The 27566-nt window shown below is 40.5% G+C and overlaps 1 protein-coding gene across 1 annotated transcript; it reads left to right on the plus strand.

Annotated features, from left to right (window-relative positions):
- The first annotated feature begins 196 nt into the window (after window positions 1–196).
- On the plus strand, window positions 197–27268 carry LOC145905518 (unconventional myosin-X-like). Its single transcript, XM_082992744.1, has 49 exons — window positions 197–319; window positions 538–612; window positions 1148–1255; window positions 4442–4597; window positions 5983–6170; window positions 7911–7997; window positions 8368–8543; window positions 9220–9233; window positions 9573–9657; window positions 9838–9941; window positions 11192–11321; window positions 11736–11768; window positions 12505–12623; window positions 13093–13239; window positions 13653–13753; window positions 14216–14375; window positions 14504–14572; window positions 14715–14797; window positions 14857–14962; window positions 15025–15105; window positions 15343–15467; window positions 15679–15790; window positions 15997–16158; window positions 16496–16693; window positions 17016–17093; window positions 17344–17418; window positions 17687–17824; window positions 18020–18229; window positions 18379–18477; window positions 18918–18995; window positions 19396–19474; window positions 19687–19826; window positions 20174–20343; window positions 20484–20687; window positions 20797–20930; window positions 21130–21260; window positions 21500–21703; window positions 22063–22230; window positions 22524–22634; window positions 22899–23018; window positions 23289–23515; window positions 24029–24242; window positions 24498–24634; window positions 24812–24950; window positions 25309–25421; window positions 25562–25706; window positions 26161–26331; window positions 26536–26711; window positions 27124–27268. The coding sequence occupies exons 2-49, from the start codon at window positions 586–588 to the stop codon at window positions 27266–27268; spliced, it is 6177 nt and encodes a 2058-aa protein (XP_082848870.1). The 5' UTR covers window positions 197–319; window positions 538–585.
- Window positions 27269–27566: the final 298 nt, after the last annotated feature.

A 27566-nucleotide genomic window follows, 5' to 3' on the forward strand; every position in this document is an offset into this window, starting at 1 on the left:
GCGCAGATGCATCGACGAAGCGAGGTCAGGGAGAGTCTTGCGCTGGAAGTGGTGAGAATAAGTGTTGTGATGTCATAATATGATTCAGAATACTGGAAGGTATTTAAGAACAATCTAAGTTGGCAAAAAAATAATCTGGTATTTTTACAAAAAAAGAATTTTTGTTTGTTTTGCTGACTGTAATAATTTTTAATCAGGATCAACCTGAAGCAACCGATGAATTTGTAACGAACGTGGGTGAGGAATATTACCCCGACGAGAAGGCAGACGAAAACAGAGGCTGTAATTTACAGACAGCCATTTACCAGCTCTTTCTACAGTTAAGATAACAGTGAAAATGTTTGGAAACAATCCATTATTTGTTTCCAGCTAAAGTTGTCACTATAAAGAACCTGGCAATCGATTATACCGGGATAAAGCCACGTTAATTAGTGCTTTTGCATAATACATGGAACCTGTGCTACTTTACTTAATCATCAAATGTTGGTTTACAGCATAGGTAATAGTCCTATTGCAATGCATGTTTTAATCATTTAGTTTTTGACACAAGTTCAATTCAACCAGCGAACGGATTATTCGCGAACAATGGCCGAATCTGACGTCACAACAGTGGTAAGTGTTCTATTTATACGTTATTCAAATATATCAAAACACTCTATTGCGTAAATATGCTTTTACTCGCCCACCTTTAAAACAACACAGCATTCGGTATCATAGAGTGCATTGTTACGTCACACACGTGGGTTTGTGATGACCGGCCCGAGACAAGCGGCGTGGAGGCAATTTCTCCTAGCTGTGTTGAAGGCACTTGGAAGTGCTTGAACGTTTGTGACCAATTGTTAAGTAATGTTTGTAAGACCCTGTGAAATACTTACATATGAAAGTTGACTGGACTCACCAGTTGCTTCAAGTCAATAAAGTCAATACAAAGTAAAATGCACTTTAACTCTGAAGAAAAATGTTAATTTATTCCAAACAGACTTGATATTTATTGCAACAAATCATTTTAACATCAATAAATATCCTCGAAAGTGTAGCTCAACTCTACATAACAAACCATCGGCTGCACATTTAATATATTGAGTTCAAATGTTCTTTTTTGACATCATATAGTTTGTATATACTGAAACCATCTGTTGTAAAACAGGGCGGAAGAGTTTGGTTGGTGAATGGTTCAAACGCAGACGAATGGACGCCGGCTGTGGTTGTTGAATGCGACGGTGTGGAGGTTGTGTACAAGACTGACTATGGAGAGGTAGGCGGTACTATAAAAAAGCCTGAAGCAATGTTTCGTTCGTTATGTTGAATGAATTTATTGTGGTATTTTTGTAAATGAACTTGGGTCGTCATGGCACCAACAGAAGGGACAAAATGGGGTCGCGTGTTTAATGTGTTTATGTTGAAATAACTGTACAGTACTTTACTGGTTTAAAATTTTAAGCTAACCGTAAGTTTATGTGGAACAAGCACTTCCGCAACCGCCGTGACCGCAAACAAGTCCTTTGCGAACCACAACGTACATAACTTACAACCCAACAGTTCCACAAAAACCAACCAGCACTCACCAGACACTTGTTGTCGTTACTGTTTGCTGAGCGGCTGTGACTCAGCGTGGCTTCCTTTGACGCAATTCTGTACCTTGGTTCTTGTTTACGTTTCGGACCGATCGCATCCCTAACAAGTCGGCGATCGCAATGTTTCTCTCGTGTCTGCGCTACAGCCCTGCTGATGACCAAACATTTCTTAAATCACGTGTCCTTACCCACTTGTAAACCGGGCCATGAGTCATTATTGCAACTCGCTACAGAAAGGACGCCTTAACCTCATGATGTATTGATGTATTGATATTCGGAAAAACGGCCTTCGGTTGATCTATGGTTAAGTTAATCTGGCGCGCCTTGAAGATCGGTTGAGCGTGAAAATAATGCCTGCGTTTAACCGGTCAATGTTGCACGAAAAGTTGTGGTCACCTGGCTTAAACCACGAAGCAGGCATTAAACCTTGCTTTAACTAACATTAGTTTGTTACAAATGCATTCGAAATTCCTGAGAAACATTTACAACATTTCTTGCGAACCAACGTCCGGATATCTCGTGGCAATCACGTGTTTCTCGGTTGAAAGAGTCGGAGGTATTTTGCTTCCTCCTATAATACAGGTAGTTACAGTTCTTCTTGCCATGTGAGTTTGACATTTGCCGAAACTTACTAATGCTTGCCAAACATTTGCGAGCCGTTTGTAAGGGCGATGTCCTGAATATGTTGACAAAGAGAGTTCATTGAACAAATCACAATTTGGGACGAAAATATTTTCAAACATTGAAAATCAGCTCCCTTTCCATTTTCAAACCGATGGCGTACCCAAGTTGTCATGCGTGCCTTACGATGTTGTGCACCCTGTCCTAACTGTTATGCCACAAAATATGTAGCTGTGGAAGTAACCGATATATAGTACCGGCCGACCTAGCAACCCTAGCACAAACCTTCACCGCTCCGTTATAAAACAACTGAAAGTTTTGGGCAGACTTCATGGCTTTGGGCAGTTTCTTTTCACTGTAGTACAGGAGTAATAATCACAATCGAGCGGTTTTCTTTGGGGCAAAACCAAGGCCGTGAAAAGTTTTGCCGCCTGTCTAATACGCTGCTCTCATCCGCCATTCGAAAAGATACGTGCGAAAGTGACGTCACAAAAGTGATAACTTGGCGTTTTTAAAGGGAATGCAGAATCGTTTGCGTATTATTGGATTGGTAGAAGATGAATGGTTCTACTGCTGGGGAAAAATTGTTTTCTTTGCCAAAAAAGGTGACATTTTCAGCGTCACGCACAGAGCTTGTGTATTTCCTGCAACTTAGCTTCCCTGAAAGCTTTAATGCCGCTCAAACTTACTCTGTTCTCTTGCACAATTTCTCAATGCTTTCGATTTACACAAGATTTCAATGCCCTTAGTTGAAGCCATTGTTGTGAGTTTTGCGTTGAAACGTTTCCTGACACTAAGCGACTTGAAACACCGGTGAAAGGATTTTGGCTCCCGTCGTTTTGTACGTCACAATGGATGTAGAACTCCTCATTCATTTCAGGACAAGGAGCTTTGCTGAAACAAAAAATTCCCGGTTTAACGGCAGCAGGCAACGATCTCAAGGCTGATTCACGAGGAAATTATCTTTTTTATGGACTCATTACTTGATGAATTGATCCATCCCCATGTCTTTTAAATTTTCTACAAAACATATTTTTATTTTGTTCCATACTTGCAGTTGAACCGACATATTGGTGTTTAACCACGAGCTAAATGCCTTTAGTTGATAAACTATCTTTACTGTCTCTATATCAGTGGTTCCCAACCTTTTGTGGTTGGTGACCCCCTATATTGATTTAAACTAACTTGCGACCCCCACCATTTTTTTTCCAACAGCAATATCAATCAAAGTGCATTTTACAGTATATCATTTATTGGCAATCACTTTGCTCCATAAGACGGCTGACTTGCAACTTCATAGCCACGTTTGAAATCCGTGGTTGAGTATTTGACAACGCTAAAATCTGAAAACTACCTCCCAAGTCAAATCTCTGACGTTTCAAACCGGCTTCATGACGTTTGAAGAATTCCTAATCTTTTTTTCACGTGTTGGGGGTGCATGGTGTGTAAATGGCGGTTTAATTTAGACGGCTTGATTCAGCACTGCACCACGTTGCACAAGACACACGGAGGCTTTTCAGTGCAAGTGCAGATGTAAATTCAAACTTCAAATATTCTTCAACATATTTACGCTTCTTCTCCATGACCAGAGTTAAAGAAAAACACTGCACCTTGATATCTCACTGCTACTTACAACTGAACGCCCTAAACTGCTTTTTGATACTTTCATTGTTGATGACAATAATTGCTGTGATGTTTCAATGACAATGCCTGTGCACAATGTTAGTGGCACATAGCCTACTGCTTATCGTCCCTGACAAGACAAAGCGATAGTAGGCCCAACTAGTTGTAGCCTACGGTATGTGTTGTAACAAGTTATGAAAACATCACATATATGTCGCGACCCACAGATAGCCTTCCCGCGACCCCCTTAGGGGTCGCGACCCCCAGGTTGGGAACCACTGCTCTATATGAACCATGGGCGGAAAAAAATACCCCCTGCAAACAGGGTGTACACACTGTTTCAACTTGTAAGGTCTTATAAGTGCAGCTGTTGACTGTGGCCAACGAATCGACGTTGACCGAAAGGTACCACAAAGTGGAAATCTGTGTGCCTGCTAGTGTAAAAGCTTGCGCAGTGCCACAGTCAATAAGCTGCACTGCCTAAATTAAAGTGTAAACATTACATGCTTGTTGCAATAGTAACATGACCTGCGGTCAGCTTAATTGGGAACTACAGTATACAAATGCATGTGATCAAGGGTATTTTGTGGATGTTTTAAAAAAAACTGTTGGATTTATTTTAGGAACAACGAAAGTGGGTTTCGGAGGTAACTGGGTCTGATGTGAAGCCGATGAATGGAGTCAACGATGGAGTCCCGGACATGGCGAAACTCTCCGAGTTGAACCAAGCTACTATTCTATGCAATCTGAACACCAGATATCAGAAGAACGACATTTACGTAAGAGCTTACGTTTTTGCAAACAAGATGTGTTTATAATTTGTACCTTGGGTGGGGTTTGATTGAGAGTGATTTGGTTTTGCATTTGGGCTGAAAATGATCGCGATTATTGTCGCAAAAGTTGATTTGTGCGACCGACAGAATTGCCTTCGTTGAGTCTCCACACCCTTAGTTCCTCATATCTTTATTGCAGTGAATAATTTGCGCCTGTGTTTCCTGCGCTTCAACCCGATTGTGATAAAATGAATGTTCGCTCTGCAACACAAAAACATAAAATTTTTTACCGTTATTAATGTTTCATAAAATTATCCATCCGGTGTTAATCGCACTTACTTTGCATAAACATGTAAATAAAAATTTACATAAAACACGCATCAATTTTGGCGCACTGAATGAACGTAAAGTTTATGCCGAGTAAAAAGGGTTTGGTTCTCGGTTAAGGTTTTGTTGTGGTTTCGGATGTGTGTGATTGCGTTGGAATATTTCGGTGGAAGTCGGGATTTTTGTCTGAATATGTAAAGGCAACTTTCTGTGGATGCAAAAGTACAAAGGTTTTTGTCAACCTGAGGTTTCGGTTTTGTTTTCCCCGAGACATTTGGTTATATGATGTATGTTAATAGCCGAAAACTAATTTTAACTTTAATCGTTGGGTTGTTCGTTCAACACCTTTATGTGCGTCTGTGACTTGGGGTGTTTATCGATTTGATTCAACGCAAAACACAAATCACGAACGGATTAACCTCGAGAACCGCCAGCGTTACGAACAATTTGTTGCAATATTTTCGCGTGAACGAACGCTCAAGCCACGTGATCACTTTTCACACGTCAGTTAAGCTATCAATTCCACACATTAACGTCACCGAATGCGCAACACACGAACCTTGACAGATTGACGTAGCCCGGGGAAGGGTTTACGCGCACTTACCTCATATAATTACCTGGGAAGTGGAACCGTCTTTAACACCACACATTTGAAGACGCATTTTCAAACGACCCATCTTATGTAATTAACGATGCTGCGTTAAAGCTTCTGAGTAATCAGAATTTTTTCCAAGTTTGAAGTGATTTAATTGATTTGCTGAGACGATGCCCCGACAAATCGGTTGAAATTGATTCAGTGTTTCTGCGAACATCACTCAGACATAACACGATTCACGCCAAAGCTTCACAACATAAACGGACGAATATCAAAGCAAATTATTGTCCATGTTCAATAAGCAAAAGCGAAAAACCTCAATCTTCGTATAATGCTGAACCCGCTCAATGTTTTTGTACCACTTTCATATTAGGGGTTTCTCTCATTTTAATAACCGAAAGCAGCCGTGTTCGAATCATTAAATCCTGTGTTACGTCATCAGTGATGACGTATAAACCTTGTTGCGCAGACCTACATCGGTTCAATCCTAATCTCTGTGAACCCTTACAAACGCCTCCACGACCTCTACTCCGACGATGTTTTGGCGAAATACAAAAACAAGGACCTTGGAGAGGAACCTCCACACGTGTACGCTGTATCCAATGAGTGCTACACGTGCATGTGGAAGAGGGAGGAAAATCAGTGTGTGCTCATCAGGTGGGTGGACTTGAATCCCATGAGAACAAGTAAAACATCAGGAAGTTTGTTTACGACCTGTAGGAAATGTCAGCCTTGTAGTTGTTTTAGTTGAAAATGTTTTTGAACATTTATGTGAGAAACGAATCGTTTTTTTATGCATATCCCGTCACATACTCATGTCGATAGTTTGAAAAGTTTGAAAACGCGTTACCTCCGCTCCCCTGGGTCCGGATTTAAATCCAATCCACATCACCACAGAACGTCATGCGATTATTTCCATTATAAGCAGATTTAAACGAAAGATTTTTTCCTGGAACCCGGTTTCCACCCCACAAGCGCATGGTGCATATTTGGCGCCGAATCATGTTTAGCATTTTCCGGTAATGTGTGACGTGGCAAATTAGCTGACCTTTGATTGGCTTAACAGTTGCCATGGCAACAGGTCACGACTGAGTCTAGTTTGGTGTTTGAACAAAAAATTTAAAATTGGATGATTTGGAGATTAGCGCTAAACATGGACATGCGTGTATTTAAACACTTGATGTGAACGCACGGCGTGTTTCGGGGAAAGGATTTGGTGAATTGCAATTAAATGAGGTTCAAAGATCAATTGCTATGTTGTATTTTCCTCAACAACCACAGACCGACTCGGCGTAACTCAAACGAACGTTTAAACAGAATCCTGTTTAAAACATTTTGGAAATCTTATCTATTGTAATCGAACGCAAGCGAATTGTTTTGGAAATGTTCAAATTAAGTTGACGGACGAGTTGCTGGGACTGCAACTCAAATTTTCCTGCTTTTAGTGCAAACACTTTTTCGTTATCGCTCCTGTTAATCCTAAAATTGTAACCGAGCACTTGTCTGTGACGGCGTAAACTGACCAATTGTTCCCTGCTCATCAAGTACAGCAGAAAGTAAATCGCTAATTGACGTTAATACGGTTACTATGACAACCGAGGAAAACTTGCGAAAGGAACCAACATTTTACCACGGCAGAAAACTTTTTGGAAACACTGTTGCGTGGCCTGTGTTGTTGCATTCAACTCGTATCGTTACAAACACGTGTTGTTCGGAAACAACGTCGACAAACGTAACAACTAGCTGACGTCAGACGTGACGTCAAATTTACGTGGTTCTGTTTTTTAATTGCTTCTAGAATTATGAGAGTTCATTGACAGTTTTTCGCCTCATGTTGTATTCTTTTGAGATTGGACCGAAGGAACTCGCTTCCAACAACATTTCAAATTTCTCTGTATCTCGGTCTTCGTGACGAAAGTGCGTCAGTGCCGGGTATTCCCCCATTATCTTCTGTGCCAAATTTCGGGGAAATTTGAGTGAAGGAAAAGCAACAGAATTTTCCAAATGCCATATGAATGTTAGGATTCTTCAGTGCGAATTCGTTTCCTTCGAATCACTTTTTGCACCAAAGTTTTGCTGAATGTGCGCCTACCCCTCAAATCCATGTAGCACAATAATGTGATTAATTGTATGATCACTTGCTTGTTATTTTGAAGTAACATATAGGGTGGTTATGATGGAATAACGCAATGCAATGTATTGACTTGTCCGCCACAATTGACAGCTTGGTGTCGCGGCGCCTTCCTCGCCCTTGTATAAACTCCACCAAACATGACCATATACATGTAGCCCAAAGGCCCAATAATAACCCCTGATATCGGTATAACCTGAGATAACCCCGAAACAATATTTTACAACCTTTTGTGTGACCTTTAATAACCCGAATATTTTATTCAGCGGAGAAAGTGGAGCTGGAAAGACGGAAACGACCAAATTCATGCTCAGTTATCTCTCCCACGTCAGCCGAGCTTCCAGCAAGACAGAGTGAGTTTAACCTATGACGTCACGGCATGTGGAAATTTATGAATGGGGAAACTGGCAGTAGGTTTTCAAAGGCGTTTGATCCCGAATGCCGGGGGTGCTTGGGGTTTTTGTGCAGCCAACTTGTGATGTAAAACCCTTGGTCTATATGAGTTGAATCGGCGCATGAATTTTCCCGATCACTAAGCTGTGAAAGCTGTGTCTCCCAAGATTGTGGAACAATAATAATTCTGCTTCGAGCTTTTGTTTATATGTGAAAATTATTTAAACCGTTGTAACCGGGCATGAGGTTTCACTAAATCATCGCTCAAAGAACGATTGACCTTTCGTGACCCCTGCCGTCTCAAACCCTGTTCCATTTTTTCCCCAACAGACCATCAAAGGACAACGGGCGTTCGATCGAGCAGTCCATTCTTGAAAGCAGTCCATTACTCGAGGCTCTCGGGAACGCGAAAACCGTGTACAACAATAATTCGAGTCGGTTCGGAAAGTTTATCCAGCTTCTCTTCAGTGAGGCTGGCCAGATCAAAGGGGCTCGGATAACTGATTGTATCCTTCAGTGTCTATATGGGACTGCGGTGGTATTGTTAGGGATTGGGTTGATATGTTGGGATTAAAGGATCTAGGCTTGGTTACCTCGGTTAAAGTCGGTATCAAAGGTGGTCAAATAATCTTATCAATGGTTGTAGGCCAACCTTAGCATAAATACATCCGGTTGGAACTCAAATAGTCCCTAATATTGTAAGAGACTCCATGCCTTTCTTGCTGATTCGCATTTACCAAGATGGCTGATAACCGTCTGTCGGCACCTCCCCGTCTGCATCAAAAAGTAAGGGACATTTTGCACTTTTTTAAATCGGAAACACCGCTGGCGAACTTGGCCCCCAGCGAACAACTATCTGGCGACCATGTCGTTGTTTATTACATCACTAAAGCTTAAGCAGTTTCTTGTCGCACCAATTTGGAAGGTTTTTCCAATATATAGTTTTTTGTAATTTGCTTTTCCTTCTGTCCGTGCGCTGGGTTTTTGCCTGGCTCGTCTAAAGTGGTCGGTCTTGGTGGGGAAACCCCCTATAATACCAATATTATGAACGTCACCGTTGTCACCTGGCAAGTTATTCGATAAAGTCGCCGTTAAAAACATTTCATGTAATTTAAAATGGAACAAAACTATGTATTTGGAAATTATCGCCCCTTAACCCCCTGTGATGTCCGCGAACCCCAGATCTCCTTGAGAAGGTAAGGTTTTCAGACTATTACAATATTATAGAAAGACGTTGTAATATTTTATATTTATTTGAAAATATTTTGAAACCAATTCAGTTCAATCGTGCAAAATACTTAAGGCGTATGATGTATAAGTCCGATGACGAGGTCTTCATATTTACATAAAATTATAAAAAAACACTCCAATTATTTTGATATCGTTAGTGGTTTTGTTCGACCGCAGAAATTTATTCGAAGTTAAATTAACACTTAACACCCTGACGTTTGTCACGGCTCGTTCTCGTTTATCGACGCCGACGAACTTTTATAACTGAAACGTGACGTTATAGTATTGTGCTTACGTCATCACAGCATAGAGTCGTCCGTCAGAACCCCGGAGAGAGGAATTATCACATTTTTTATCAACTCGTCCGCGGTCTTTCTCAAGATGAAAAAGGTGAGGCTGCTTTGCATGAAATAACTTAAAACACGAAATAATCTCGTGATATCTCGATGGATTGTTTTTAATGTATGGCGTCATGTTTATGCCGAACGAACGGTTAAGGCAACAATTAAACAAAAAAAACCTTGGGGTATCTTTGCTGGGACAATTTAACCATTTTGCAAATACTTGCAGACAAGTTGCACTTGGGTGAACCCGCCAACTACCACTATCTCAACCAATCAGGATGCGACTCCGATCCTACCCTCGATGACGTCAAAGACTGGGAGCAATTAGAGGTACTTCCCCTAGATTAGGACTGTTTGAAAACAAATTGTCGTCTAATTTAAGGCGGTTCTTTCTTCGTGTTTGACCATTAGAAAGCACAGATATATATAATACTATTTTCAATGTTTTGCGACTCCTTGTTCTGTGTGGTGAATATATTGACCTATAAACGTGTTTATAAATAAACAAAACGAGAATAACCGACCTGTGCTAATTTTGCAGTTCAATTGAAACCACGATCTTGAATTCAAAACGAATTGACACCTCGGGTCAAATCCTTTCTGAATTAGAAGCCGCAAGGCTTTATATATCCACAATACCAGTAATGCAAATTCGCAACAGAATAAACTAAACCCGATACTTGCGGAAGTCACGTGACAAGGATCAAATCTTTCAATTGTTCTCCCGCGTAATTTGAAACCTGTTTTTTTCCTGAAACCGTTTCGTCATTCCGTGGCCATAGACCACGTGCTGTTCCCTTTACTAAAATACGTGTTTTTTAATTCATATAACAAGAGAAAAAAATGTTGCTCGGTATTCCGATTAAAATGTCTGCTTTGTGGATACTTTTGCGTGCAAAATTATTGATTTCCAAGCAATGTTCCAAGCATTCGTCACAAAGTTTATGTTGATTTGTAAATAAATCTGGTCATGTGACTTTGAGTCGTACAAAGCTTTGCTTTCGCATGTATTTCCATCAAAAAACCCGTCACAGTTACCAGTGTACCAGAAATAGGCAACAAATTGTTTTAATCCAAATCAGTTCGAAAGCAAGTCCTGGGTTATACTTTATTACCGAATGTAAATTGTGCTTTTACATCACTTACAAAATATATGTTTTGAATATCGTTCGTAGATAACAATATAAGCCTCGGTGTAAAAAGAATCGTGAGGTCGAACTTCCCCAGCAAGTTGCAACTTATTTCGTGTCGACCTTATTTGATCGCTTTTCATTCACACGCTATCTCTAGTTCGGAAATGATGACGTCACAATACCACGCCGGACGTGACAAGGCCTAAATGTTTTCGTGCCAGTTTGTTACGTCACAGTGATGAATTATCGTTAAATTTTTATTGTTTGGAGTTGGGGACATTTGATGCGATGAACTTTCGAGCCAGCGCTGTTTTAAAACTCGGAATCATGAATTGCTGAACTGTTGCAAATGCAGGCTTTGCCATGGATGGTTTTCACGACCCGAAAAGCTACATATTTTCATAAGAACAAATATCAACCCCTTAACTTTCCCTTCTTCGTGTTTAGCAAGCGCTCAAAACGATTGGTTTCAAAGACGGCCAACAGCAGGACATGAAAAGTGTGCTTGCTGGGATTCTCCAACTTGGCAATGTTGCTTTTGCAAACGCTGGTGGTGCCCAAGTCGTTGATGTAGACGGTAAGTCTTTCTTTCTTGTATGTCTTATACAATTACACATGTATAACTAATTGGTCAGTACATAACATTTCAACAATGTGCTACACGGGTATAGGTGCTTTAATAATTTGTATCATAAAGTTTATCTATAAGCATTGGTGTTTATCCTACCTTTGTTGGTGACCCCGATGTTCGACCAAATTTAACCACGGGCGTAAACACTTGGTTTCTTTCTTTGTTCTCTGCTCCTTATTTATTCCTTGGGCGTTTGCCTTCTCTCAATCACGTCTTTCGAAATTTAACGCTGATCGGAAACCTTTGATTTTGTACGTTTTAACCTCGACCACTCAACTCAAGCAATCCGTTTCCTTGCTTGTTTTAAGTTTAGTTTCCTATTATGTAAACTACTTTCGTTTCCTCCACTTTGTAACATAGGAAAAGCGTTTCTTCCACCGGATATCTTGCCAGGTAAACGTATTGCTGGTTGTAGGCTGTAGCTGTCTGTAGATGGAATCATCCGCATGCTTTTAATTAACTCCCAAGTTAGCCAACACTAATTTGCAACAACATGTAGAATGTGCACTAAATCCGATCACCGCAACTAATATTCCCGTGAGTAGGATCCAGGAGGTTTAGTGTGTCTTGCAATGAAGCATTTGTGGTGACAACTTCGCGATAAACATAACTAAAACGAAAAATATTGTTCGCTGGATGGAAAAGCCAAACAATAAACCTTTTCGTGTTGTTTTGAATGTTTCATATTTTAATTTTTAGAGTTGAATCTTTTGCAAAAACAATTTATGTAAAATAAGCATGGGGTCCTGTAGTTATCACGTTAAATCAAATACCTCACCACGGTATGTTGTATTCAGACTCAAGTGCATGCTCGGTAAAACGTTCACATCTAATGGTTTGTGTCTTATCTAATATCACGGCCACAAGCATGTGTAGTTGTTTGTGTGTAGACAACTTTGTGTGGTTCATTTAGAAGTAATGTAAACAGATCTTGGATTTCTGCCTACTTTGTGGTAAAAGCTTGCTGTGAAAACTGTGAGTCATTTAATTCATAACGTAGCGAGAATAAAGATTCAATAATATGTGCTGTGGAAAGTCGTGCACTTTGCGTGTGTTGCGCAGATCCAGTGTAAAGTAATACAGACTCCCATAGCTTTCATATTCAGGAAGTTACATTTTGTTCCTGCAGTTGTTGAGAGAACGTCCAAGTTGCTCGGGATCGACAGTGAGAGGTTGGAGGCGGTGATGAAAGAGAGGACGATGAAGTTGAGAGGTGAAAACATAACCTCACCGCAAAGCGTGGATCAGGTAGATGAGACAAGCACAAGGTCATGGTGACCTTGCAGTGGAAACCACTCAAATTCGTATCCAAAGTAGACTTTCTGTACAACGTAATCACGTTCAAACGCACGGTCGGAAAACGATTTTTCTTTTTAGCTCGGCACTTGTGGTGTTGTGTAAACAAACTGTCCAAATGTTTGTGTAAATCTGTCTTGCGTCATTAAAGCTTTGAACAGTCCTGACCCGGTTACTCAGCACTTGCGGATCTACGTAAGCATGAGTCAGCAATTCGTTCCCACAGTCACGCGTCAACATTTGAACAAGAATAAATATCATATTCAGCTCAAACGCCAACGTTTTAAAGAGTTACACGTCTATATATTCATACTACGTTAATGAGAAGCTCCAAAAAATGCACAAAATTTTCTTTGTATTACATCCTGTGCAACTATAGTCGAACCCATGAAATACTATATTCCTTGTCTCTGATTGGCAGGCCTGCGACTCACGTGACTCCCTTTCTATGGCGCTCTACTCCCAATTATTCCGTTGGATAATCTCGAAGGTGAATCACCGCATCAAGGGACCGGACGACTTCCATTTCATCGGAATTCTTGATATTTTCGGTTTTGAGAACTTCTCGGTAACGAAGTTGCTTTGATTGTATGAAGAAAAAGTCCTTGTATAAAATGTTTTTATTGCAACCGAAGTTACGTCTGCCATCCGGCGAGGGTTGCCACAAGAACAGTTCCTTTAAACTAACAATACATGTCAGCTAGAGTTACACTGCAGTTGCTATAATTGCTCAAAAACCAGCAGCGTTTCTATCAATGTTGATTAAAGTTGAAATTACAAACGTTTTTTTTACATTTTTGAAGCCCAGAAACGTGGACATATAAGTTTGTTTTGCTAAAGGGTTGCTTGGTTACAGTTATTTCTAATTCAAGATATACATTATTTGTTCTTGTTGCATCAATGTATTGTGTGAGAAAGTACTGAAATCTTTGCAATCATTCAGTCACCTTCTATCGCCGGGTCTACATGTGTTGTTTTCAGGTGAATCGTTTTGAGCAATTCTGCATCAACTTTGCAAACGAAAAACTACAGGAATTTTTTAACCGGCACATTTTCAGCTTGGAACAAATCGAATACAACAAGTGAGTCTTCGTAAAACATCACTTACTGCATTGGACAGCACAAATTAATGCAACAAAAAATGGAAACCATACAAGCTTCCCATTCCCCTCCACTTGTTATTTAGATTAATTAAGGACCTAAAAAACCTTTTCTGTATTTTTTTTCTCTACATTTTTCACTTTTTCGCCTGTATTTTATATCTTCGGTCGTGGTAATATCTGTGGGGAATAACTTTTCGCTTTATCTTAACATACCACGTTGGGACTCGAACCCATGCTATCCTGCACACGAACCCTAGTAAATTTGTTAACTTATTTGTGTTTTTTTGTGATTTCAATCCCAACCATTTTATAATCGTTTTTAACTACACCGGGATTCGAACCCAGGATATCCTGGCCTGGAATCCCGATCAGGTTCCTACTGGTATATGAGTCGGGCGCTTGACCAATGTTGCCACCATTTCACAATCTTCCACTTTACAGGGAAGGTATAGACTGGTGCGACGTCCAGTGGTCAGATAACAGTGAGTGTCTCGACCTGGTGGAGAAAAACCTCGGTTTGATGTCACTTATTAACGAGGAGAGTAGATTTCCGAAAGGAACGGACAAATCCCTGCTGCAGAAACTCCACAACCAACATGCGGTAAGTAAAAACATATTTTTCACCCTACTTTGTTACGTCACAACTTCCTTAACAACTCGGTATTTCGAGTTTAAAGCACTAGTGTCCGCTTTGTTACGTCACAACTTTAACTATGTTTTTTTTCGCAGAAAAATCCCTTCTACGTGAAACCTCGAGTGACCGGAAACCAGTTCGGGATTCGACATTACGCTGGGGAGGTAAGGGTTGAGGCTGGGTTGAGGCTGGGTTGAGGTTGGGTTTAGGCTGGGTTGAAGTTGGATTAAGGCTAGGTTGAGATTGGGTATTCCCAAACCATTTTGCTTGATGCGTTCGTGGGTGATGGCTAACTTAATATTGCAGGTTCTCTACAATATCGATGGCTTCCTGGAGAAAAACCGCGATACATTTCGTGATGATTTACTCGGCTTGTTGAAGGATTCCAGGTTTATATTTTAACTAATTTAATTATCTAAAAAAAAACTCGTGACATTATTTTTCATAGCTGTGATCTTATCTACGACATGTTTGAGAAAGTTCGGGGAACTTCGGAAGACTCCGGGAAAGGTCGGAAAAAGCAGTCAGCCGTAACAGCAAGTGGCCACTTTAAAGTAAGTTCTCTTTCTACAGTTGAAGTTAATTTGGATTTTCCATACATTTAACAATTTGACAGAAATCCCTCCACGCTTTAATGGAAAGACTTTCATCTGCAAGTCCGTTCTTCGTGAGATGCGTGAAACCAAATGTGGAGAAGGTGATTACTTGTAAAATGTTCACAATGTATAAAATGCATATGTGGGTACCTAGTTACATAAATAATTAACTTTTGTTATTTTTCCTGTGTTGCGCAGGAACAAGGAAATTTAATGCACATAATATACGCAAATAAACATAAATATTAACAATCACAATCCTGTTCAAAAGCAACAAAAATATCAGCAGAAGTCGCCGCGATCAGAAAGTTTGTAACAAACTTGTTATTCACCACTAGGTGGCGGAGAACTTCAACCCCGGGGTCGTTCTAAACCAACTTCGTTATTCGGGAATGTTGGAAACTGTGAGAGTGAGGAAGGCTGGCTTTCCGGTCAGGCGGTTGTACAAAGACTTTCTTGACAGGTGGGTCACGTGACTATCTAGAACTGGTCTGTGATCCAGGTCTGTGATTGGTTGTTGCTTTCACGCGACATCGATCTAGTAATAACTAAAAATTCATGTGTAAAAATTTCCTCCACTTTCGACCATTTAAAATGTGCATGTTGGACCACAAATCATGCATTAAGTCACACCAGTCTCTGTCGCTTAACTGCTAAATGTTTTGACCATTAAGATACGGAATGATTTGCGCTCTGTCGTCATCCAACGAACCACGTGATCACAGCAAGGAAGTTTTGAACTTGGTTGACCCCGAAGGGACGAATTGGAGACTCGGAAATACAAAGGTGGGATTTGAACAAGATCCATTCTTCACAGGTGTAAAGTATTTGCCGTCTTGGTTTAAGTCGCGAACTGCTGGCAGATCTTTCACTCAAGGGTCTTATGCGAAAACCCTGCGTAACCGCGCAATTGCCTCGAACAATGTTTACATTCTGTGTTATTTTTATTGATAAGAAATAATGACGTAACGTTGGATGTTTTAACTCTGCAGGCGTTCATGAAGGAAATTCTCGAACAAAAGTTGGAAAAGGCGCGATTTGAAAAGGTGTCACGTGCCGCTATTATCATCCAATCAGTGATGAGAGCTGTAGCGGCGCGAAAATACTTTCTTCGCCTGAAGAAGAACATCGTACACACACAACGATTCGCGCGAGTAAGCAATTTGTATGATTTCTGTGGGTTCAAGTATCGCGATCGAATGCATGCCAATATTATGGAACAACAACGACACCAAGTGGCGTAAAATATTACTTGGCCTAACGCGAAACACAGTGAGGTTTTTTTAATTGTCTGGGAGTCCCCAAAGTAAAAGAAGTAAATACCAACGTTTCTTACTATGGTTAACGTTATCAATTTATTTGTTCTGTTCTCGTGTGCCTGTCGCACAAAAAGTTTACAGACAAATTCAGTGCCTTCATATCTTTTGTGAAACCCTAGTTTTTTGGGGGTCTGTATAAAAACTTGTTTGTTATTTTCCCGCCATTATTCAGGGGTTTGTTGCGCGGAGGAAGTTCAAACGAGTTCACAAGGCGATCATCACAATGCAGAAATTCGAGAGAGGAAGGAAAGCAAGAAAATTATTCAAACTTCTTCTCGCAGAAAAACGAGAGAGGGAGAGAAAAAGGGCGGAGGCGACGATCGTCTTCCAGAAATACACGAGAGGGCGGGCAGCCCGGAAGATGTTTAAGGTAGGATGTTGCTGTTTTTGGATGGTTTCAATGCTGTTGGTAGTTTTAGCACAGGAGTACACAACCCATGCATGTCATATTAGTTGTCACATGCCAAACATTTGCGTGACCTCTTTTCAGTGATTGATGCTTGCTGGCAAGGAAACTTGACGCAACATTGTTGGACAACATACTATCAATAAACACACTTGGAGTTTACGATTTTCTACTTAAAATACTAAATACACCCAAAGCACTGTCACTTTGTGTAAAAAGTCATTGTGAGCATTTGATGATACGATTTCCATGGCAACCTTCATATTTACACCTTCCCATTATTTAGATCCTGCTTGAGAAACACAGACAACTCAAGGCTCTTAAGGAACAAATGGAAAGGGAGAGGAAACAGAGGGAGGAACAGGTTTGTCCGTCCCTTACTTTCCTTTTACCCCCCAGCTTTATAAATTTAAAGGTCACAATAACATTGTGTAAGAATCCTGGAACAGAACGGTTTCCTCCACTTTTATGAATTTCCACATAAATTGTTTGGCTAATATTTAAAGTTTGACTTTGTGTTTGCAATAAGTTTGTTGAGGTTTCAAAAGTTGGGCGAATTGTTCTCAAAAATTAGGTTTTTTGAATAAACTAAGACAAGAAAATGGTTTCTGTAGGCGCGCTTGGAACGGGAGAGACTCGCGAGGGAGGAAGAAGAAAAAAGGCGAAGAGAGAAACAGGAACGAGAGGTGGTAAAAAAAACCTTAAAATTTTCTTATTTCCTTGCATAGAAGGAAAAGTTACCTTTCCTGTGTTGATTGTTTGAAGAAACCCAGACACCAAATTGCTTTAAATCTCAACAATCTGATTTTTGCAGTGGAAATACTGAAAAGATTTATTTTAGCAATTGGTTGACATGTTTGTACAAGTAACACGAAAAGTGCAATATTTTCTGTGTGTTAATCATTCCCACAATACTTGGCCACTCTCTGATTATCTGGTGAAATTTCCCCTTTCCAGATGGCGAGAGAGGCTGAAATGGCCAGGGAAGCGACGGAGAACGGATTGGAGGAGGACGCTGAGGGTCTTCCTTCACCCCCACCGCCCCCACCTTGTGAAAAAATGTACAGCCCCCGCAAATCCATGGATGGCGAACACGTGGGTGCTTGTGTGTGCTACGTATACGTTTTTGTGAAACAAATCTTGATCTTTTAAACAAAATACTTGCTTTTAGGGTTGGTTACTTTCTAACACTTGGAACTTTTAATTTAATTGTTTCTTGGTTTCCGCCAGCAAGAGATTCAAATCATATTTCTATTGTAAAAAAAACAACTCGCCTATCTCTTCGGGCAGGAATCGGCTCTTGCGTCACTCGACGCCGTCATAGATTCCGCTGACGTAGACAGTGCTTACTCAACCGTAAACAAGAGGATGCTCTCATCCGGTGGTGAGGAGGAGCTTGATGATGCGGAACGGGAGGAGATGGAGAGGATCTTCCAACTTGAACTTGAGATCGCGCAGATGCATCGACGAAGCGAGGCCAGGGAGAGTCTTGCGCTGGAAGTGGTGAGAATAAGTGTTGTGATGTCATAATATGATTCAGAATACTGGAAGGTATTTAAGAACAATCTAAGTTGGCAAAAAAATAATCTGGTATTTTTACAAAAAAATAATTTTTGTTTGTTTTGCTGACTCTAATAATTTTTAATCAGGATCAACCTGAAGCAACCGATGAATTTGTAACGAACGTGGGTGAGGAATATTACCCCGACGAGAAGGCAGACGAAAACAGAGGAATGGACATTCTACAGGTTACAAATATAAGTTGTTTGCGTGCAAACAACACTGTGAATGTTATTAGGATTTTATTTTGTCCATACTAACAATTCAATCCGGCTCGATTGTTTAATGGTGGTTGCTATTTTTAAATTCACTAACAAATGATTTTGCGTAACCCGAGATCATTCTTATCAGTTGTAATTCCGATAATCAATCCGATGACGTCATCCTCGTTACGTAGCAAGTCAGCTTGTATTAGGTCTGAAATCATCTTAAAATAATTTTCCGTTTAAATTATAATTGGTCTATAGTTTAATGGCGTTTACTGATTGATTTTAAATTGCCCCCGAGTGCGTAATATTGTGATTTATGCAACGCATAAGCGAGTTACTCGCAACCACAAAGCAAAGTTCGGGGTGCTGGCGATACTATGGACAAAAAAGAAGGTTTTTTAAACATTTTGTTGCTCCAGGATTTGGGTTTTGAAGATTTTGAAAGCCAAGTGGACGCAATGATGCATAACACATCGTATGACGTCGATCAAATGAATGTACGATATTTGTTTTTGTTTTAAGCTGATTTGCACGTTGTTTTGTAACAGTTACCTGAGTGGCGACGAGTCACATTGTAAGTTTCCGAGACGGGGAAGAGGTTGTGGTTATATTGTTTATGTTTGCAGGGAAGTATTCTCGCACTGGGTGACAATTAGTAAACAACAATATGGCAGTCGTTTTATTTATGCTAAGAGCAAACGATTTGATATTATTCTATTAAAACGTAACTCTGCAGTTGCCTGTGTGCGTTTTTCTTTTGCTACAAACAGACAAGGGTTTTGATTCTTGATTATTTAAAGTTAATCTTTATCGTTTCTCAACTAACAACAAGTGTAAAAGGTTAATTTCAACCTTACATGGAAAAAGTTAGTAAACAAATATTTCCCCGACCCACAGAACACACAGGATGGAATTGTTCCAGATGACGAGGAGAATTACGAAGCGGAAGACATTAAAACGTCTGATATGGACGACGGTAAGTGTTTAAACGCTTTGTTTTAAAATTTCGCAGTTTTGACACGGGGTGCTATTACTTCTATGGCAAAGTAGTGACGACATCATGTGATTTGTCGTGACGTCATCAATGTTTTTGTATTGAAATGATGCATGGGGGTTGAACTATTGCTGGTGTTTTCAATCAAACTTGTTGATAATGAAACATTATTCTTGGGTGTTTACCCACTATAGAGAGTTATTACACTGATTCGTCGTTTGATGACGTCGATGATGACGACATGAGTGACGATGGAACGTCCACTAGTGGCGGTATGGAGGTCGCAGAGAAGTGGAGTCCCAACGTATACTTTCATTCCTACCTCGACGTGAAGGTTAGACGGAATAATATGTTGGACTGAGATTTCCACCTTCGTGGTTCCCAGTGTTCACAACTCGCATTCGTCCAATATGTTCTCACGGCGCACTGAAATTTCGTGACGTTTTAAGGATGTAATAGTAATACAGTTGTTGATATTGATCAGTTCGCTTGTTACGTATCACATTGATCAGTGCAACAACTAAATGGCTCAGTTTGTTATGGAAATAAAATTCAACTCCACGTAAGTTGGCCAACAACATTTAAGCAACAAACTAGCAAGCGTCACACCAACTTCTGCCACTGTGAAGATTGGTTGATATTTGAAAACACATCATTGCACAACCTTACAACCTGTTATAGGGTGGCCTCATGAGCCAGTGGAAGAGACGGTGGTGCGTCCTGAGTAACAGCACTTTCATGATCTTCAGAAGCAAACAGGATAGTTTAAAGTGCGGCTGGCTGTTTAAGAAAGCTGACAGTGGCAAAGGAACTCTGAGAGGAACTCTCCCAAGGAAGAATTGGCAGAAAAGGTTGGTGGTCGGCGATGTATTTCATATTATATTTCCGTTGTTAGTTCTACGTAGCAGTTAAGTTACACGAAGCTTGAACACTAAACAAGGTACAACAACAAAACACTAATCAAGGTACAACAACAAATAACCAAATCCAGATGGTTCACGCTGCGCAACCAGGAGTTGAAGTTTTACGATAACGACGAAGAGAACGCCAAGTGTCGGGGGACGATCGACCTCAGTCAAATATCCGACGTAACTGACGTCACAGAGAAAGAGAATGGCATTGACATCATTATGACGTCATCAAAAGTGCACCACCTTTCGGCGGAATCGAGCGAGGAGGCGGGGGAATGGTACAGGTGAGTTTAAACCAGAATCGCCAACGTTTGGTAAAAAGTCTTTGGATGCAGTGTGGACTTTCACTGAAAATACTGTGAAATGTTATTGAGTGGAACTTTTTTTCCGCAGCATGTTGATGAAGATTGTATCGAGCACGGAGAAAGAGATAGCAAACATGGAAAGCGAGTTCGCGAACCCGAAGAACGCTCTGATGACGGTCGACGGTCAAACCGTTACCCAGGCAACCGCAACATCTGTGTCAGGTGACTCTCGTGTATTTGAGCAAGTTGTCAGTTTCTCTTGAGGAAAAGACGTTACAATATAAATAGGCTTTAGGGGTTCTGGCACTGATTTTAATCTCAGGAATCGGATACATTATGGATGCTACATTATAACCAATTACTCCTATCGTGGCATCGTGGCGACAAGATGTGAATAATATTAAGTGGTTTGTGACTGCAGGAAAGTCGAACACGTTCACTGTGACGACATCGCAACGTGTTTACACTTTCGCGAGTGATTCGGGGGAGGAAATGCATCACTGGATCACTTTACTCAATGAGAGCAAGAACACAGCAAGTTCAGGCGACTCGGTACGTGTTAAACAGACAGAAACCAAATCCCATTTGACTTCAAGTTTTATAATGATTGCTTCACAATTGGTCACAAATCAAAACGACAAAGTGAATTTTTAGAAAAATTACACAATAAGTTTTGTCAAGAAAATAAAAGTCAGTAACACTTTCTTTTATAACTCAATACATATTTTCTTTGTGGTAAGGGAACTCTTCAGGCTCGCCCACAATCTCAAATATTGTTAATACACTTTCAGGCTGGCCAGGATTCTTTCATACAGCAAGGTTGGTTGCTTAAAACATCTTACGAGAAGCAGAAAGTGAGTCACCAACGTCGGTGGTTCGTTCTGAAACCAAACGCGATCGAATATTTCAAGAACAGCAACCGCGATGCCCAGAAGATCGGGTCGATGGGACTCAACAGTCTCTGTGTTGTCACCTCACCGGACGAGAACGTCTTTGTAAGTCCCTGGTGTATGTAGGAGTAAAAGTGAGCTTTCGTGTGTTTACTAGAGATGAACACTTGTTAATCGAACCTCGCTGTGAGATCCTGTATAGCTGGACGATTCCGTCTTACCATGTAAAACACGTAACACTTAAAATCATAAAACGAATGTAATAAAGTTTAATAATATGTATGTTGCCTACACAAAAAGCACTTGTTTAAACAGGATCAGTCTGGTATAATACAAGGGAAATATACGTTTATTCCCGTTAAGCATGTCATTTTTTGTGTAATATTACTGAACATTGACCGGCAGCTGTAGTTTGGATCCACACTTTCTATACTAGAAGTTACGCCACCTCTATTTCACTACAGACGCAGACAGGTTTGTGGGAGATTGTGGTGTACGGGAGGAAGCACACCCTCCGACTCAGCACGGAGGTAGAGGAAGACGCGAACATCTGGAGCAGTGAGATCCAGGCTATGATAGATGGACAACCTCTGATTATCACCAAAACAAAGATCCTAATGGACAAGATCAAGGTACAGAAGTGTAGAATTGAAACTGAGCTTATTGCTTGGAGTAATCTGCTTTCAGGGCAACTGCTTCGATCTAATATGTCGGTGATGTGTCTGGTGATTATCTTGCCACTTAAGTAGCCAGGCGAAAAGCTTATTGCATTGAAATTACCTGCTTAAAAAACACATCAGGAAATATTATTACAATGTTGTTAACAAAACGACTCTGCCCAAAGCATTTCATTATTTCACTTATATTTAGCATGTTGCCCATAGTGTATGAAAATATGACTAAAAATTTGTGTATGTTGCAACAGCGTTCAGATGACAATGAAAAGGAGATCGACTTAATCTACAAAAGGAACCCAATCTTCAGGCAATCAAGCGAACCTTTAAGATCCCCTTTGCTATCCCTTCCATACGAACAGGTGACCCAGCAATTATTACAACTATCCGTCCCAGAATCCAATGCTAACTTAAACTTAATAGTGCTGCAAGTATCCACGTGGTTGTCATAAAACCATGATGGCGTCAACATCATCTTACCCGAACTATCTGTGACGTAACATTGCTCACATTGTTGTGTTGCTTACGAACCAAGTTGATTATTCAAAAAAAAATATGAAAGTATTGGTTTCGCTACTTAGAAAAAAAAGGCATAGAAATCATAATCAACCGATGTTTGCTCACAGGTGCCCTCTCGTGACGACCACTACACGTTGAGGGACGAGGCTGTGAGGATTTTTAACGTCCTCCTTCAAATGGAAGAACGGACTTTTCAGAACATTGAGGAGGAAGCGAAATCACTCCAGGTAAAAAAACTGAAAAAATTGTTTTTAAATTTTGCTTTTTGATATTTCTCGAATTCCCGCCTGTAATTGAGTTTCCTCCCCTATATATTTGCACATGTTATGACGTTTGTCAGGTAATTGTGGATCTTCCTTTGCAATGAGTGGGGAACGATGTTCACATATCACAATTTATATCAAAGTTTTACTTGACGTCAATCAGCATTCAAAACAGACAATCAAAAAGCATTGCGACACCGTCCAGCCAACAAACTATCTATCTGTTCGTTCTAGGCGATCATGCGAGTGTGCCACGGCTCCAAGCTATTCCAGGACGAGCTTTATCTCCAATTAATCAAACAAACCGCCATCTACACCCTCCAACTCACCACAGACGAGCAAATGTGTGACCAGCTTCATGTGACGTCATGTCCGCATTACTGGCATCTCATAGCTTGTATGTGTTGCGCGTACCACCCATCACGTCCTGTGCTGTCTTACCTGAAGCTGCATCTAAAGAGGTATGACGTCACCAAAGTGTGTAAATAACTTGGTTATCCAATGTAGAGTTCGCGGAACCCTTAACACGAAAGGTTTACTAAATTTGGGGGTTCTTGGTTAAGTTAAACAATCGTTCTAGGTTTCGCAGACGAAAATTTTGTGAATATCTGATCTGAGCGCTAATTCTAAAACATCTCTAACCCCACTTTTGTTGGTAAACCAGAATTTATTGCTTGCCTCAATGCTTTGTATTTCCAGTGAATTTGAAACGAAATGCTCGTTTAATGAGAGATAAGCCAAGAAATATCTTAAGCTTTCACGCCCACCGACGATTTTGCCGGGCAAAACTGGTGGGGCGTGCGCCACTGAGAAGCACTTGCTACTAAGCAGTAGTTTTGCATTACAGCGGGTCGGGTTATCTTACCTCACGCTGTTGACTGCACACAAATGTGCCATAAGATGCCTGGGAATCTGTACAGTAATGATTATTCGGGGATCCTTTTCACCGTTTGTTTATTAACATCCGTTATCAGGGTACAAGAGCGATTTCCTGGTACTCTTGGTGGAGCTTATGCCGAGTTCGGTGAAAATGCGCTGAGTCAGCAGACGTCACGTCGACGTGAGATGGTTCCTTCCATTGCTGAGATTTGTGCTGTGCTGGAGATGAGGGACCTGGTCACTGTGATTAACTGCTATGGTGGCGCAACATGCGAAATCTACATCAACTCTTTCACCACTGCTGGAAAGGCAAGTAGAGCATTGCTGCAAATTGTAATGTCGAACACTCGGAAGTATTTCTTGTATAATTTTGAATTGTATTTTCTTCTGATGATCTGGTTTTGTTGGTTGGTGGGAAACATGCTTCTTTTTCAATATTTGTTATTAAATTATGTTCTGCATTTTTATGTGTTCAGAAGCGTTTCGTTGTTTTAGTTACAAAATATTTTTTCTTTAAATTAGAGGAGTTACTTTAGACAGTTTACGTCCAACTTTGGTGTTCAGGTTGTCCAGAAACTCCAGCATGGAATGAACGTGGAAGGGAATAAGAACACGTTCGCATTATTCGAACACAAGGGCGATGTTGACAGAGCGATTGAACCAAACACTTTCCTCGCTGATATCGTTGTAAAGTTCGAACAGTAAGTTGCCGTTCGAACTTTTTTACTTGATTTGAGAAGTCTAGTTACAAATTCGTTGCAAGTAATTGGTCACACAGCTCAAAGAAGAAAATAAAAATATTATCGTACAAAAGTAGATTTTCGCATCATGTAATTTAACCCTTTCTCATGTAACGCGAAACATTCGAATTTAAACAGAACAAACTCGGAATCACAAACGAATCCGGATAGTGGCGGTAAGGATTCGGAATGGGTATTCTACTTCAAACTTTACTGTGTGTTCGATCCGATTGATGCACGGGAAGACTCAATCGAATATCACTTCGTTTACGAAGACGTGAGTCGGGAGTTTCTCTGTTTCCATTCAGTGATTTTAGTTTTTTTGATTGAAAACTTGCCTCGGTTGATTCTGTCGTCATGGTAACCTAGCATCCAACGCGGATTTCACGGAGCCGTAGAATTCCTTACATGAGCTACTGGACACCTTAAATCGTCTGGGTTCTTTCTCAACTCAAATAACTTTGGCGAAAAAATTTCGGGAAACACTGACCTTGAGTGCTTGACTTAAAATAAATATTTACTCATTTTTGTATTTTGTATTTTCTAAACGCAGGAGTTTCCAATGCAGAAAATAAATTTCATACAACCTCTAGCTTTCTTAAAAACATTAACTCAGAACTTCCCTAATGTTGCAGGTCCACGAACAAGTGATACAGGGACTTTACCCTCTATCTGATGACGTATTGAAAGATATCGCAGCTTTAAGGTTGCAATTCGCTGAAGGAAATTACCATCAAATCAATATTGAGTAAGTTTGTTTAAGTGGAGCCGAAACTTTATCTTCATTGCTTCGTTCCGTTTAACCAACAAAAAGCATAAAAATATAAAAATGCCAATGGATTTTCAAGACTTCTTTTGCGAATATAAAACATGGATTTCATTTTCCAGTGCTGACATCGGCAAATATTATCCAATCAACAAGTTGATGGCCGCTTACGAGATCACAAACGAAAACGAAGACTTCTACTTCAAACGAACCGATTCTTTCTCGAATGAATTAAATGCAAACTCAATGCCAGCCAAGAAACGTTCTGTGAGTAAAGGTTTTTATTCGGTCTCAATTTGATTTTTTCGATAATTAAGACGTTCTCATAAATTACGTAAAATTTCAAACTCGCCACGTAGATCTCCCCCTCTTCGAACACATCCTTTCATACCATGCTAGTTATCCGTTCCCATGGGGGCCTGACTCGATAAACTGTGGTTTTATCGGTGCCTGTGCCATTTTATTCCGCATATTTATTGTTCGCACGCGTTCAAGTCGTTTTTGTTCAAAAGAAAATTGAGTTATATTTGGACGTTGGCATCAACCGCGCATGAATCGTATTCCACAACTAATCGTCATTCTTTAAATCAGCTCGTATATTGATAGTTAGTAAAATAACAAAGGATTTTGATTCGGGACGAAGCGAATAGAGGCCGAAACGTTAAAATTGAACAAATCGTTTTTGTCAACGAAGAGTTTCGTCAGATTTTAATTCTTTCAGGGGTCGAGTCTTTTCAACACGTTCCGGAAGAGAGGGATGAAGAAGGTGAAGGAGGAAGGTGAGAGCGGTGAGATGAAGAGGACTCTCTTCCTGGAGGAACTGCAGGATGTCAAATCAAACGTCCTGGATAGATGGAGGAGATTGAGAGGAATGCCGCAAGAAGACGCCGTGGTCAGTATCACAATAATCTCACTAAACAATAAGACTGGAGTTTTGTGTTATTGGATGTCGGTGCATCTCTGCCCGTGGTTGATATTTATTGGCATTGTATTTGGGTGCTTGATGTTTAAATATTATTCGCATAATTTTATGTTCAGCATATTTCGCGTTCTCTTCATTCCGTCTAATTCATTTTATCTCAACAATTTGTTTCAGGCTGAATATGTTAACCTTGCACGTCGGTGGCCCGGATACGGATCCTACTTGTTTAAAGTTGAAAATCACGACGCGCAGTTCGGTCAAACCCTTCTCACTCTGGCGATATCGGCGCAGGGAGCAACTGTGTTCAAACGAGGTCACTCACAGTCCCTGGATCATTTCTCATATGAAAAGTAAGTTTGATCGAACACAATGGTTCGTTTTCAACGCGGGAAGACACGAAACTTGTGGGAGTTATTGGCTCTCAACGTTTCTGCTTATCGGTCTTATGAATATAATGCAGTTTATTTTACGAAACATAAACTTACCATAACCATAGTAGTGGGGTAACGTGGAGTCCATATTTCCCTGCAGTTTATTTGGCGCCAGAAAACAAAATTGTTGGTGAACTACGGCCCAAATGTTTGATTCGGTCAAATGCCCACTTACAAATAAAGTTTTCAAATAGAGTCTCGGGTTTGCTGCGGCCGGTTTCGAATTCGGCTCTGACGTTTGAAAAGTCTCAGAACCACTGTTCCAAACAATTAAACAAGATTTTGCAGCTACATTCCTTGAGTTGAACATGTTATTGTGTCTTCCTCTCAGGATCCAGTCTTTCGGAGCGGGATCTGCGAATGTTTTCAGACTTCAGACCGAGTCAAGAGGGGACATTTCCTTCACCGCACAAGTTAACGAGATTGTGAAACTCATGCGAGCTTACGTCACCGCCCTCTTCCGCCGAAAGCATTGAAAGTTGACACCGAGCACTTTTATTGCGTTCAGATTTTAACGAAACTTTAGTATTTGTCGTTCTAGCCACAAACTTGAATGTTAAGATCGGGGGTTTTCCACAGGGTCACCATATGGACCACAGCGATCTATATCAATGGCTTTCACATTACCACACAATATTACCTTCGCCGATGCATGTTTTTGTGACATTACTCAGCAAAAACTTTCGTCGGTTGGGAGGATCCACAGAATTAACCAGGGTGTCGTTGGACCCGAACGAGCTCGCGAGATGTTCCAAGTCTTTCACGCCCCAATAA

This window comes from Ascidia mentula, chromosome 6 (assembly GCF_947561715.1).
Source record: "Ascidia mentula chromosome 6, kaAscMent1.1, whole genome shotgun sequence".
In the NCBI taxonomy this organism is placed as follows: Eukaryota; Metazoa; Chordata; class Ascidiacea; order Phlebobranchia; family Ascidiidae; genus Ascidia; species Ascidia mentula.